This window comes from Urtica dioica, chromosome 3, assembly GCF_054948205.1.
Source record: "Urtica dioica subsp. dioica isolate 48M chromosome 3, U.dioica_male_clone48M_v1_H2, whole genome shotgun sequence".
In the NCBI taxonomy this organism is placed as follows: domain Eukaryota; kingdom Viridiplantae; phylum Streptophyta; class Magnoliopsida; order Rosales; family Urticaceae; genus Urtica; species Urtica dioica.
The window spans coordinates 26,083,116-26,096,026 of record NC_142758.1 but is presented as its reverse complement, the minus strand read 5'-3'; the positions used below and the strand labels follow the sequence as shown (position 1 = coordinate 26,096,026).

The 12,911-nt window shown below is 49.3% G+C and overlaps 1 protein-coding gene across 1 annotated transcript; it reads left to right on the top strand.

The window, feature by feature from the left end:
- Positions 1–415: 415 nt before the first annotated feature.
- PHO1;H1 (EXS (ERD1/XPR1/SYG1) family protein) lies at positions 416–5,844 on the top strand. Its single transcript, XM_089609633.1, has 14 exons — positions 416–931; positions 1,033–1,324; positions 1,408–1,828; positions 1,904–1,952; positions 2,075–2,146; positions 2,453–2,582; positions 3,119–3,242; positions 3,351–3,600; positions 3,939–4,043; positions 4,155–4,199; positions 4,275–4,427; positions 4,546–4,824; positions 5,197–5,333; positions 5,413–5,844. Exons 1-14 carry the CDS (start codon positions 707–709, stop codon positions 5,501–5,503), a joined length of 2,373 nt encoding a protein of 790 aa, XP_089465759.1. The 5' UTR covers positions 416–706; the 3' UTR covers positions 5,504–5,844.
- The last annotated feature ends 7,067 nt before the right edge of the window (positions 5,845–12,911 follow it).

Here is a 12,911-nt window from a genome sequence, read left to right as displayed (position 1 = left end):
TAATTCCCAGAATGCCCTTGACTCCAAGTACTACAAATTTGCTCTAGACCATGGGACACAAAGTTTCTACTATACCATAATATGGAACAACTATATTTTATAAATTTGATCTACAATTCTTTTTAAGATCTATAAAAAAATGACAAATTTTATGCCCTCCAAATGGCCATATTGCTTTCTAACCTTTGAAATTTTGTTTTGGTCCCACTCCCAATAATAATATGCACTTAAAATAGAAAACTTTTCAAAATCTTCATGAGTACATGTTTGAAAGTAAGAAGAGATCACCGGAAGCGGCAGCTTCGACTAGTTGATTAAGAATCAAAGAAAACTCTCCGGTGAACATATCCATATAAATACCACTACACACTCACAAGTCTCATAACACATATGCCCTTTCAAGTGGAGAGAGTATAGGAGGGGTATAAGTGCAAAGGATATTTTAGAATGTGCTGTTGAGCATATGTACTGGAGCATATACATCCATCAAAAATTCCTTTTTCTCTGCCCATAAATTGTCTCACCATAGCCTTCCATTGAAACACACTCACACAACTAACTCTCCATAGCCAAGTGAAAGACCATCTATAGACTTGTACTAGTCTCTCTCTCTATCCCTCTCTCATTCTCGTCTCTTGCTTTTGCTATTTAGGAAACTTTTGCCAAAAAAAAAAAGAAGATAGAGCGGCTAAAAGAAACAAAAGAAATGGTGAAATTTTCAAAGCAGTTTGAAGGGCAGCTAGTGCCTGAATGGAAAGAGGCTTTTGTTGATTATTGGACACTCAAGAAGGACCTCAAAAAAATCCACCTCCTTAACAACAATTCATCAATCAATGAACAAAAAAACTCTTTCTCTAACACCCTCTTGGCATCCATTAAAAACCTTTCTTTCTTCGGCCATCAACGCAGAGACAATCATGAACTCATTCATGTAAAAATTGCTTACTCTCTCTCTCTCTCTCTCTTGTCCATATAGAGTCCATTCTCTAATGTGCTCTGTTCATGACTCATTATTGTATATATCCGTCACAGGTCCACAGGAAGCTAGCCTCGTCGGAGAGCAAAGGAGATGTGTATGAGACCGAGCTCTTTGAGCAATTCGCCGACACGGACGCGGCCAAGGAGTTCTTCAACTGCCTTGACCGCCAGCTCAACAAAGTCAACCAGTTTTACAAGGGCAAAGAGAAGGAGTTTCTCGACCGGGGCGAGTCCCTCAAGAAGCAGATGGAGATTCTTATCGAGGTCAGAACCGCCCTCAAGAACAGCTCGAAAGATGCCTTGGAATCCAAGGAAGACGCCTCGATATCATATTCACTCTCTCGCGGTACGTATAACTTCAAAAGAAAAGTGCATCTGTCAAGCTCTCGTAACTCTGGTACTTAATGATTCTTCTGGTCTCTGTTGCAGAGGAATCGATCAATGTGAACAAACCAGAACAAGACCGTCATCAACAGACCATACAAGACAACGACATATATGACAACATGATCATCAACGAAAACAACGGGGAAGATTTTGAGAGATCGATAGTGGAGGTTAAGAGAGATGACAGCAAGTTGAGGACTATGTCAGGACTAGTTCTTAGCCGAGGGAAGAGCTTCGGGATAAACATCCCTCTCACGAACCCTTCAAGAACCTTCTCGGCGATCGGGTCCTTTGTGTGGGACGATTTCGTCAACCAGTCGTCCAAGAAATGCTCGAATAATCCTAAAGGAAGCAATAACAATAGGCTGAAGATCAACAAGTCGAAGCTTCACCACGCAGAGAAGATGATCCGCGGGGCTTTCATCGAGCTCTATAAAGGCTTAGGATATCTCAAAACTTACAGGTGAAGAAACAGAAAAAATAAATTACATCGTTCACTGGAATGTGCTCAATTGCTGATTATCATTTTTTTTTTCAGGAACCTGAACATGCTTGCGTTCATAAAGATTTTGAAGAAGTTTGACAAAGTGAGTGATATTATTGGTTACTTTATCTTTAATAAGAATCAATAATTTAACTTGAAAATAAATATGTGACTGTAATTAATGGGATTGCTTCCCCTTTATTTCGTTCTTCTTTTTTCTTTCAGGTCACTGAAAAACAAGTTCTACCAATTTATCTTAAAGTAGTTGAGACTTCATATTTTAACAGCTCAGACAAGGTAATTTGGGCAAGATTAGACTGCATTTTTTTTCCTTCCTTTATTTATTTATTTATTTGAAATCATGTTATTGTGTTAGCCACAAGATAATATTCAAAACCGAGTTTTTTTATTCCGACACTTATAAGTGGCAATTGATCCCAGGGTTCTAAATGCCAATGATAAATGGTTATGCCGTTAGATTCACATGTAAATAAAGTTAGATATGCTTGTCTGACTCATGACATGAATTTATATATATATACTCTTTAAATCATAAATATGATTTCTAAATGTAATTTGACTCAAAAGTTCTGTACATGGCAGGTAATGAAATTATCGGACGAAGTCGAGGATATATTTGTGAAAACATTTGCCGAAGAAGACCGGAGAAAAGCCATGAAATATCTCAAACCACATCAGAGAAAAGAATCACACTCTGTAACTTTCTTCATTGGTAAGTCCCCTTATGAAAAGAAAAGAAATATAATAATAATAGAACAGAAAAACAATTCAAAATGGGAACATGTCTAAGCGCTTAGCTTGAAGCTTGATCATTCTTTGTGACATAATTAATACCAAAGATTTAAATCTCCACCATATTTAAAATAAAATTAATACAGGTCCCACTTAGGCCACTAGACTAAAACATAAAAGATTGAGTGGTGTATTTTCCTTTTTTTTCTCTTTTTAATTTCTTTTGTGGGGTGACAAAGCCAGGTCCCATGGAACACCCATAACCACAGTTGAGACAAATAAACTTGGCTGTACAAGGTTTCAACAAAAAAATGGCCTATCAAACCTTAGAGAATAAAATCACTATTCACTTTGGTCGGTGTGTTTACATGGACTCCAGTAACTAAGAAAACAAATAGTTTTTTTTGTGGAGAATCAACTTTGGTTTTACTATACTTTCCTGTTCATCCACTACAATATGTGAGAACAAAATATCTTCTAATAAATTGATAATTTTTCTCTATTATTTAAAATCAGGGCTGTTCGCGGGTTGTTTCATCGCGCTATTCACGGGATACGTCATCATGGCCCACATAACCGGACTTTACCGACGACAGACACAGACCTCAATCTACATGGAAACATCCTACCCTGTTCTCAGGTAATCACTAGCTTTCTTGCTTCCCAAGAAACAACCTTTTCATTCACAAAGCCCCTAAAGACTAATACAATTTTCTTTTTCTTTTTTTTGTTAATTTTAATTTTACAGCATGTTTAGCTTGTTGTTCCTTCATTTCTTCCTCTATGGCTGCAACATCTTTGCTTGGAGAAAAGCGCGCATAAACTACAGCTTCATATTCGAGCTGGGTCAGACGAAAGAGCTCAAATACCGAGACGTGTTCTTGATATCAACCACCTCGATGACAGTGGTCGTTGGAGCCATGTTCGTCCACTTGAGTTTGCTCACCAAAGGACATTCCTACTCTCAAGTCCAAGCCATCCCCGGCCTACTCGTATTGGTAATTAAACTAATAATTTTTTGTAATATTTATTTTTTTGGTCCAGTGGCTATCTAGCCATATGAAACGTTAGAAAATTTTTAAATTGTCAATGTTTCGTTAATTTTTTGTAAATAGCCACGTAAATTTATTTACGCTATCAAAATAACAAAAAGCGCAGAGTAAATTTCTAATAAATATGACTATTTACGAAATATTTACAAAAGTTTTTGGCTATTTACAAAAAATTTACAAAACATTGGCTAAAATGCAAACACTTATGTTTATGTGATTTATATCGCTAAATTTTTGTTATTTTTTTTAGCTTGTTCTCATTATGTGTAACACTTTTGAAACAGGTGTTCTTGCTGATCCTGTTGTGCCCCTTCAACACAGTCTATCGCTCAAGCCGATTTCGCTTCCTCCGTGCAATTAGAAACATCGTTTTGTCGCCTCTCTACAAAGTAATTGATCTTATTACTCTGTATTCGATACATTCAAAGCAAAGCTTTGAGTTTATCCGTGTGGGAGTGCAAACTAATAAAAAAACCGTTTGTTTTTCGATTCATGAATAGGTCGTCATGCTTGACTTCTTCATGGCAGACCAACTTTGTAGCCAGGTAGATCATACACACTCTTTATTTCTTCTACTTAGTTCAATTTTTTTTCTTTTCACTTATCAGCTTGTTTATCAGGTCCCAACGCTGAGGAACCTCGAGTACATCGCGTGTTACTACATAACCGGAAGCTACAAGACCCAGGACTATGGCTATTGCATGAGAGTCGAGCACTTCAGAGACCTCGCCTATGGGGTCTCCTTTCTGCCTTACTACTGGAGAGCTATGCAGGTAGACATAAATCAAACTATTATACTTTTCATGGATCCCATATCAAAACGAGAAATAGTCGCCTCAAGTATTAACCGAATCCCTCTTCTTCTTCTTTTTTTGCTTTCGTATTTGGTAGTGTGCGAGACGTTGGTTCGACGAGGGAGAAAAGAGCCACCTGTTGAACTTGGGGAAGTACGTGTCGGCGATGCTGGCGGCGGGGGCCAAAGTCGCGTACGAGAAAGAGAGGAGTGCGGGGTGGCTGTGTCTAGTCGTCGTCATGTTTAGTTTCGCAACCATGTACCAACTCTACTGGGACTTTGTCAAGGATTGGGGTCTCTTGCAGCCCAACTCCAAGAACCCGTGGCTCAGGAACGATTTGGTTCTCCGTCGCAAGGCCATCTACTACGTTTCCATGGTATATATATATAACCCCAAAAAAGAATATATCATGAGGTCCATATCAAATCCAATTGGCAATGAGATGAATAACTCAGGGTCTTATCGATCTAGAAGGTTACATTGCTTTAAGCCAACACTTGATGGTTGACCGACAAAATACACTCAAATAAAGTCTAAATAAAACTGCTTTAGACCCAAACATGTCTTGAGCCGGGCCTGCTCTCATCGTATCATATTAACGAGGCTCACTTGACGTTTGTGGATCCGATGCATGTAAAGTTAATTTCCAATGAGAAAAGACTTGTGATATTATAAACTTTGTCAAGTCTCATTATTTTAACTCTGTTGAGTCTCATTGGTTGTTTTTTTTTTTATTTGTGGTGTGCAGGGATTGAACTTGGTTCTCAGGCTTGCTTGGCTACAAACTGTCCTTCATTCGAGCTTCGGACACGTTGACTACAGAGTAACAGGGCTTTTCTTGGCGGCACTTGAAGTCATTAGAAGAGGCCTGTGGAACTTTTTCAGGTACAGAAAAGATACCATATACTAATAAGATAAGAAACGTGTACTAAAAAGAATATTGTTGTGTGAAATTATTTTGCAGGTTGGAGAATGAGCATCTTAATAATGTAGGCAAATTTAGAGCAGTGAAAACAGTGCCATTGCCATTCCATGAAGTTGACGAGCAAGACTGATTTGGTTCACTTATTTTGATGTCTAATTATTAGTCAAAGGCTAAATAGAATTGGATTCTTAGGGTGTCATTAGTATTTGGTAACTTTCGCAACAAGGAAGCTCTTTGTTCTGATCCAAGTTGATGAAATAAGCTTTTAAGAAGGATGAAGAACAAGAAGAAGAAGAAAAAAAAATATATATGAAAGGACGTCTATTGACTGTATATTGATTCTGGGAACATACTAGTCACTAGTTAGTTAGTTCTCAATCAATAGTTGTATACAAAAGAATTTACATTATTAATGAAAGGAAGAAATAAATAACAAGGATCCAGAAAAACGCAATTGCGTTGTTTATAAAATCAAGTTTTATTCTGCTTGACATAGTTGTAGGGTGAATAATGATTTATATATCTTTGTTATGAATAATTATTTAAGTATGTTTGTTATGTTTTTTTTTTTAAATATATGATTGTTATGAATAATGATTTATTTCTTATAAGATAAATGTTACCGGCCTGTCCCGGCTCGGTGAAGCGGCGATCGCGATAGAGGCCGACTTTGGATCCTCCCTCGGCGCATGGCCGGCCCTGGGCCGTCGCTCGGCCAATGGCCAGCCCAGGGCCGGCATTCAGCCATTGACCGGGCCTGGGAAGCTGCTCGGCCGGCCCTGGGCCGTCACTCGGCCAATGGCCGGCCCAGGGCCGGCACTCGGCCATTGGCCGGGCCTGGGAAGTCGCTCGGCCGGCTCAGGGCCGGCACTCGGCCATTGGCCGGGCCTGGGAAGTCGCTCGGCCGGCCCTGGGCCATCACTCGGCCAATGGTCGGCCCAGGGGCGGCGCTCGGCCGGTCTTGAACCCTCATTCGGCCAAGGGACCTCCCAAGCGTCCCTAGGTCGCCTATAAATATGAGGCTCGACCCCCCGAGTCAGGTAATCCGAATTTGAGTACTGAAACGCTGCTGAACTCATAACTCACTCGTTTCTCTCAAGTCTCGGCTCTCTAAACACCTAACCTCTTTTATCCACCTCAATCCTACAAATGTTGAGCGTCGGAGAGGTAAACAGAGGCACCCCCTCTCTTTCCCCTTTGTAGTTCACACTCTTTTTCCCACTTTTCAGGTGTTGAGACGAGGCAAACGTCATCTACTGCTAAGGGACGACTTGGGATACCAATTCCGACACGCTTGAGCCCAAATGCGATCACTTGGTCCGGCCTTGGGTCGAACCGTTTTGGGGCTCCTAAATCGTTGTCCGAAAACGAGCGACAAAATTTTGGCACTTGAAGGAGGGGACCTCCTGACCTTGGCGACGCTCTCCCTTCCAATCCTTTATCTTCCTATCTCTACGACTCTTGATAGATAAGTCAGATTCCCGCTACCTCCGCATGCACTCGAGAGACGGGCTCGTGATACGGCCTCCGAAGCCTCGCGTATCCTCTAGGAGGGCAACCTCGTCACAACGAGAGCCATCCCCAAGACCCGGCGAATGACCCCGAGGCCGCGCTCCGAGAGGGCACGGCTCGAAGGCTTGCCGAGCTCCTAGACCGCCCCGTCGTTGACGACACGCGTATCGCCGACCTTCTCGGCTATGACATCGAGGATAGATCCGCCCGAGGCGACTCCGACCCCGACTATGTGGGGGAGTCAAGAACCGACGAGGCAACTCCTAGCCTTGCCCAGTCATGGTTCGAAAGGACGAATGGCGCCTTGGCCGGGCCGTCACACCCGGCACGACAACATAGGTTGGGCCGTCACACCCGGCACGACAACATGCACGGTCACCTGGCGTGGAAGGACGCCGTCGGGGGCGGCGCTGATGCCGGGGAGGACCCCACCCTCTCGGGTGGGGCTGTGCTGCAGGTGGCCGGCGGCCGTGGGAGCCCAAGTGGACCAGCCCCAGCCGGGCTGGGGCGCGCATGGCGGGGGAGCGCCGCCACCGGCGGTCGGCGCTGCAGGTGGGGGCGCCGTCGCCGGAGACGAGGTGCGTCGGCCGCCCATTGCCGGAGAGGAAGAGGCGGCCAACCTGGCTCCCTTGCAAACCCTAGGCCCCGTTGGGCCGGGCCTAAGTGGATGAGGTTTTGCTCTCCTCGGGCCGGGCCACATGTTTGGGCCGGACGCACAACACGAGGGCCACATGGCCGACCCATCTTTCCACGGGAGTGAGGGGGACGTGTTTGGGCCGGCCCTTGGCAAGATTGACCCCTGGGCTCGAGCGTCCGATGCGTGTCACGGGCCCACGACTTGGCCGGACGCGCCGACGGGGCCGCCTCCCGCGGTCAACAAACAAGAAATGGGCCCTAATGGGCCGAGTGCGCACACTACGGCTCTAGCGACCCATTCTAGCGAGCATCAAGAGGGACTCCCTGGGCCGAGGGCCGGTCCGAACGCCGAGGGCTCGGGCGAGATGTCGAGTCGCCGTGCTCTATCGATCGCCCTGATCAGCTTGACCGCACAGGAAGAGGAACGTGCCTCGTCGTTCCCTATCGGGGAAACAGCGATTCGAGATGGCTTCGACTGCTCCGGCGTTGATTTCCCGAGTTCTCTTTCGTTTGCCAGCTTCAGGGGCTTGAGAAAGCAATTTCGCATTCCGCCGTCCATATCGTTATTGCGACCGCTACACGAAGATCTTCCGACTCGTCCTCGGAAGGGGTACGCCGCCATTCACGAGGCGAGTCTCCGCGGGGGGCTGCGATTGCCTTTCCAGCCTGTGATCCAGGATCTCCAGGTCCGTCTCAACGTCCACGCGGCCCAGATGTCTCCATCCTTCTACCGCACGGTGGCCGCCTGCCACATGATGCTGCATCGGGCGAAGGGCCGGGCCGCGACGGCCGACGATATTAGGAACCTCGTGTCCGTCTTCGACGTCCCTGGGAAATTCAGCTTCTACAAGGTCCAACATCGAAAGCGATTTCCGATCGTCACCAAGCTAACCTCTAAACACCGTTACCCTTGGGTGTGGGTATCCGAATCAGCCTTTGGGACAGTGTCTCTCACCTTCGGACCCATGGCCGATTTCCCGGACGACTACGGCATTGAGAGTTCCAAGCTCACGCTTGTGGTCGGATCGATACCGGATTCGAGGCAACAGGGATCGCACTTCGAGTCCCCGGACCTCATGGCGACTACCGGGTGGTTCGTGCTTGACGACGAAGGTCCCCGACGGCCCGGACCCGGTGCGGAGGTCGTGGCGGACCCTGAGTCCGAGGCGGGAGGTTCGTCGTCACCCCCCCCCCCCCCCCCCGACGTGGGGGGTACCAACCATACGCGCTTTTGTGCTATCACACCTCTTTATTGTTTGCGTTTATTGTTGTGTTCTAATTGACTGACGCCTTTACCTTTCTTTTGCATAGACATGGAGAACGCGGCGGCCGACCATGCTGCCGCTCTAGTGGGGGTTCGGACCGCCCAAGAGTTTCAGGTGCTCGAGGAAGAGTCGAGGCGGACCCGCGAGGAGCTGGCGGCCGAGAAATCACAGCGCACGATGGAGCAAGCCTCCAAGACTTTCCTGGGGGAGACGAAGAAAATTCAGATGGCGCTCTTGAGCCGGGATGAGGAGTTGAAGATCGTTCATGCTCGACTCTCGGTGAGCGAAATCTCAAGGCGGAGAGGGAGAGGGACACCCTCTTGGTGGAGATGCAGACTCTCGTCGAGGAAAAAGGACGATGCTGTGCGGTCCAAGGCGGACCTAGAGGATGACTGGGACCTCGCGCTTGAGGTGGCACGGTACGAGGCAGCTATACGGGTTCGAGACGCGACCACGAAGGAGAACGCGTCCCGCGGGGCGACCTTTTCCTTCGTTGATGCCATGTTCCCCCCTTTAGACGATGAGCCACCGGCTGACGACCCGCACTCTCACGTTCCCGCGGAGGCGGCTCAATCGACGAACCGCCTACTTGACGGAGAGACGACCGATGGGTCGGGAGCCACCCATCCTGAGGATGACAAGGAGCAGATCGACTTTGGCTCAGAGTAGCCAACTTCGCGCATTTGTTTAGCGCTCGGATTACGTTTCCTTTCGGATACTCGTTATGTTTCTTTCGCTTGACATTCGGTGTGTTTTTCTTGTTGGGTTGTTTATGTGACATTGTTTGCTTTGGTTAAAGCTTTTCTTATCTGTTATGCGTCTTATTTTCTCGACTTGCTATGCTTTAGCGTAATCGATTCGCGCAATCCAATTAGTGCGCGTCTTATGAACTCGGCTTACTATATCTAGCGTAACCGGTTTGCACGGCTTAGTACCGCACCCGGCGGCGAGGCTTTCCGTGGACGCTGGCTAGACCAGTTTCGTCGAACGGATGCGAGTTTTCGCCATTTATGTATGACTCGCAGCCTATCAGCGCGTGCGAGCTGAACGACTATCGCGCCCAATTGCCGGTGCGTGTCGTGTGCCAGAACGCGCTCGAGTCGAGCACGGTTCCCAGCGAGTGTGATACCTGTCGATACGCACATCACGTCATGGGTGGGCTGCCAAGATGAACGATCCGGTGCGCGGATGTGATCAACCGACGCCGGCATGCGAGGCATGGAATCGCGCGGGAGCGCCGCGCGGGATACATGCGGGGTCGGAGGTCTGGAGCGCGGATCCGACTTGTCGACATTTCGCTACCTCTTGGTGCGTGAAATGTCGGTTCGTGCATGTAGGGTCGGAGGTCCGGTGCGCGGATCCGACTCATCGACATTTCGCTACCTCTCGGTGCGCGAATTGTCGAGCGGTGCGAAGGCGCCGCACGAGGGATGTGCGGGATCGGAGGTCCGGAGCGCGGATCCGACATGCCGACATTTCGCTACCTCTCGGTGCGCGAAACGCAGAATCGCGCGAGTCCCTCCAAGTTCTCGAGCTTGTACGTGCTGTTGTGGATGGCTCGGCGCACGCGGTACGGACCTTCCCAAGTGGGGCCCAAGACTCCCGCTCCTTGTACTTTGGTGTTTTGGAACACCCTTTTAAGGACGAGGCTTCCATCGGTGAACTTTCGCAGCTTGACCTTGGAGTTGTAGTACTTCTCGACCTTCATCTTCTGTGCAGCAAGGCGGGTGAGTGCGTCCGCCCTCTTTTCATCTATGAGGTCTAGCTCGAGCCTGATTGCGTCGTCGTTGGTGGCTTCTTCATATTCCTCGATGCGCAGGGTTGGCAGCTTGGTCTTGACAGGTACCACGGCCTCGACGCTGAACGCGAGAGCTAAAGGGGTTTTGCAGGTCGCATTTCGGGCGGTGGTTCGGCATGCCCACGAGACCATGGGAAGCTCGTCGGCCCAAGCCCTCTTTCTTTCTTCCAGCTTCTTCTTCAAGTTTTCCTTGATCGTTTTGTTGACCGCCTCGACCTGGCCGTTGGCTTGTGGATGGCGGGGAGAAGAGAAAGTCTTGCTAATGCCCAATTGTTCGCACATGTCTCGGAGGCGCGCGTTGTCAAATTGCTTTCCGCTGTCGGTCACAATTGACGCGGTAATCCCGAAGCGGCAGACAATGTTCTTCCAGATGAAGCTCGTCGTGTTCGCCTTGGTGATCTTCGCCAGCGGTTCCGCCTCTACCCACTTTGTGAAGTAGTCGATTGCCATGATTGCATGCTTGTACTGCCTCGGGGCCATGGGTAGCTCACTGATGAGGTCGATTCCCCACTTCGCGAAAGGTCGCGGCACGACGATCGGGCATAACGGGGTCGGCGCTTGGCGCGGGATGTGGGCGAACCTTTGACATTTGTCGCATTTTTTGGGCCACTCGTGGGAGTCCTTTTTCAAGGTAGGCCAAAAATATTCGAGCCTTAGTAGCTTTAGTGCCAAAGATTGTCCGGCGGCATGGTTCCCGCACACCCCTTCGTGCACCTCGCGGAGCGCTTTCTTCGCCTCGACTTCGGTCAAGCAGCAGAGGAGGGGCATGGAGTAGCCTCTCTTGAACAAGTTATCCTCCCTCATTGTGTATTTCAGCGCCAAGCTTCTCAGCTTCTTGGCCTCTTCTTTGACATCGGGGATGACTCCTCGCTTAAGGAATTCCACGAGCGGCGTCATCCACGAGGGGGGCGGAGTCCCGTCAACTACCCCTACGTCACTTCTCAAGATGTAGGGTCGGGTCAACACTTCTATCGGGACGCTGCCCTCTCCATCCTCGTCTATTCCGGACGCAAGGCGTGCCAGGGCGTCGGCGTCGATATTCGCCCCTCGGGGAACTTGGACGATCTCGAACCATGACAGGGCCTCTAGATTCTTTTGGGTCTTTGACAGGTACGAGATCATGTTTGGCTCTTTAGCGGCGTAGTCGCCCCTAACCTGGTTCACAATCAACTGCGAATCGCAGTGGATGCGCAGCTTTCGGACGTCTAGCTTGTTTGCTAGCTCCAAGCCCAACGATCAGAGCCTCGTACTCCGCCTCGTTCTTGGAAGCCTTGAACTCGAACCGCAGGGGGTATCTCAGTTTTTCCCTATCGGGATTTGTGAGCACAATACCGGCGCCAGCCCCCCGGGCGTTTGACGCGCCATCTACATGCAAGTCCCAGACCGGCCCTATCAGGTTGCTGGTCCTCTTCTTCGACGACTCGCTGTGGTCGTTCTCCTTGTCTTCCTTGTTCTTGTTACCTTTGTCTCCCTCGCCAGTTGATGGCACACTTATGAATTCGGCTACGAAGTCGGCGAGGGCTTAGCCCTTAATGGCGGTTCTTGGCTGGAACTCGACCCCGTACTCGCCCAGCTCTTGGGACCATATGGCCATTCGAGAGGAGGTCCCTTTTTGCAAGGCCATCTCGATGGGGTGTCCCGTGCGTACCACGATGGGGTGCTCTTGGAAGTAGGGCCGGAGCTTTCTCGCACTCATGACAAGGGCGAGGGACAATCTCTCGATTTCCGGGTATCGCGTCTTAGCGTCGAGGAGCACTTTGCTGACGTAGTAAACCGGCCGTTGCACCTTGTCTTCTTCGCGTATGAGAACCGCGCTCACGGCCCTATCGGAAACCGCTAGGTAAATGTACAAGGTCTCGCCATCCTTCGGCTTCGCGAGGAACGGGGGGGAGGTGAAATAAGCTTTCATTTCGCGGAACGCTTCCTCGCACTCCTCCGTCCATACAAACCCGTCGGTCTTTTGTTACCGGTCATTTTCGAGACACCGGAAATTCAAAAACAATTCAAGACCGGCCAGGCTTCGCCGGCCGGAAGCCCAACGGGCCCCGGCCCACCAGGCCCGAGTGCCCTGACGCACCCATGACCCAACAGGGCCGGCGCGCGCGCACCTGCGCCCCCGGCGCAGTGGGCCTCAGCGCGCCCTAGCACGCCTGGCCCGCGCGCGCCCTGTGCCGTGGCCGTCCCGGCCCGCGCGCGTTCCCTGCGCCCTCCTGGGCGTTGTGCCCCGCGCGCCCCGCTGCCAGCCACCCGATGGGCCTTAAGGGGCCGGCCCAAGGCCTCCCTCCAATACTATAAATACGCCCCCTCACCCTAGGGGGAGGGAAAGA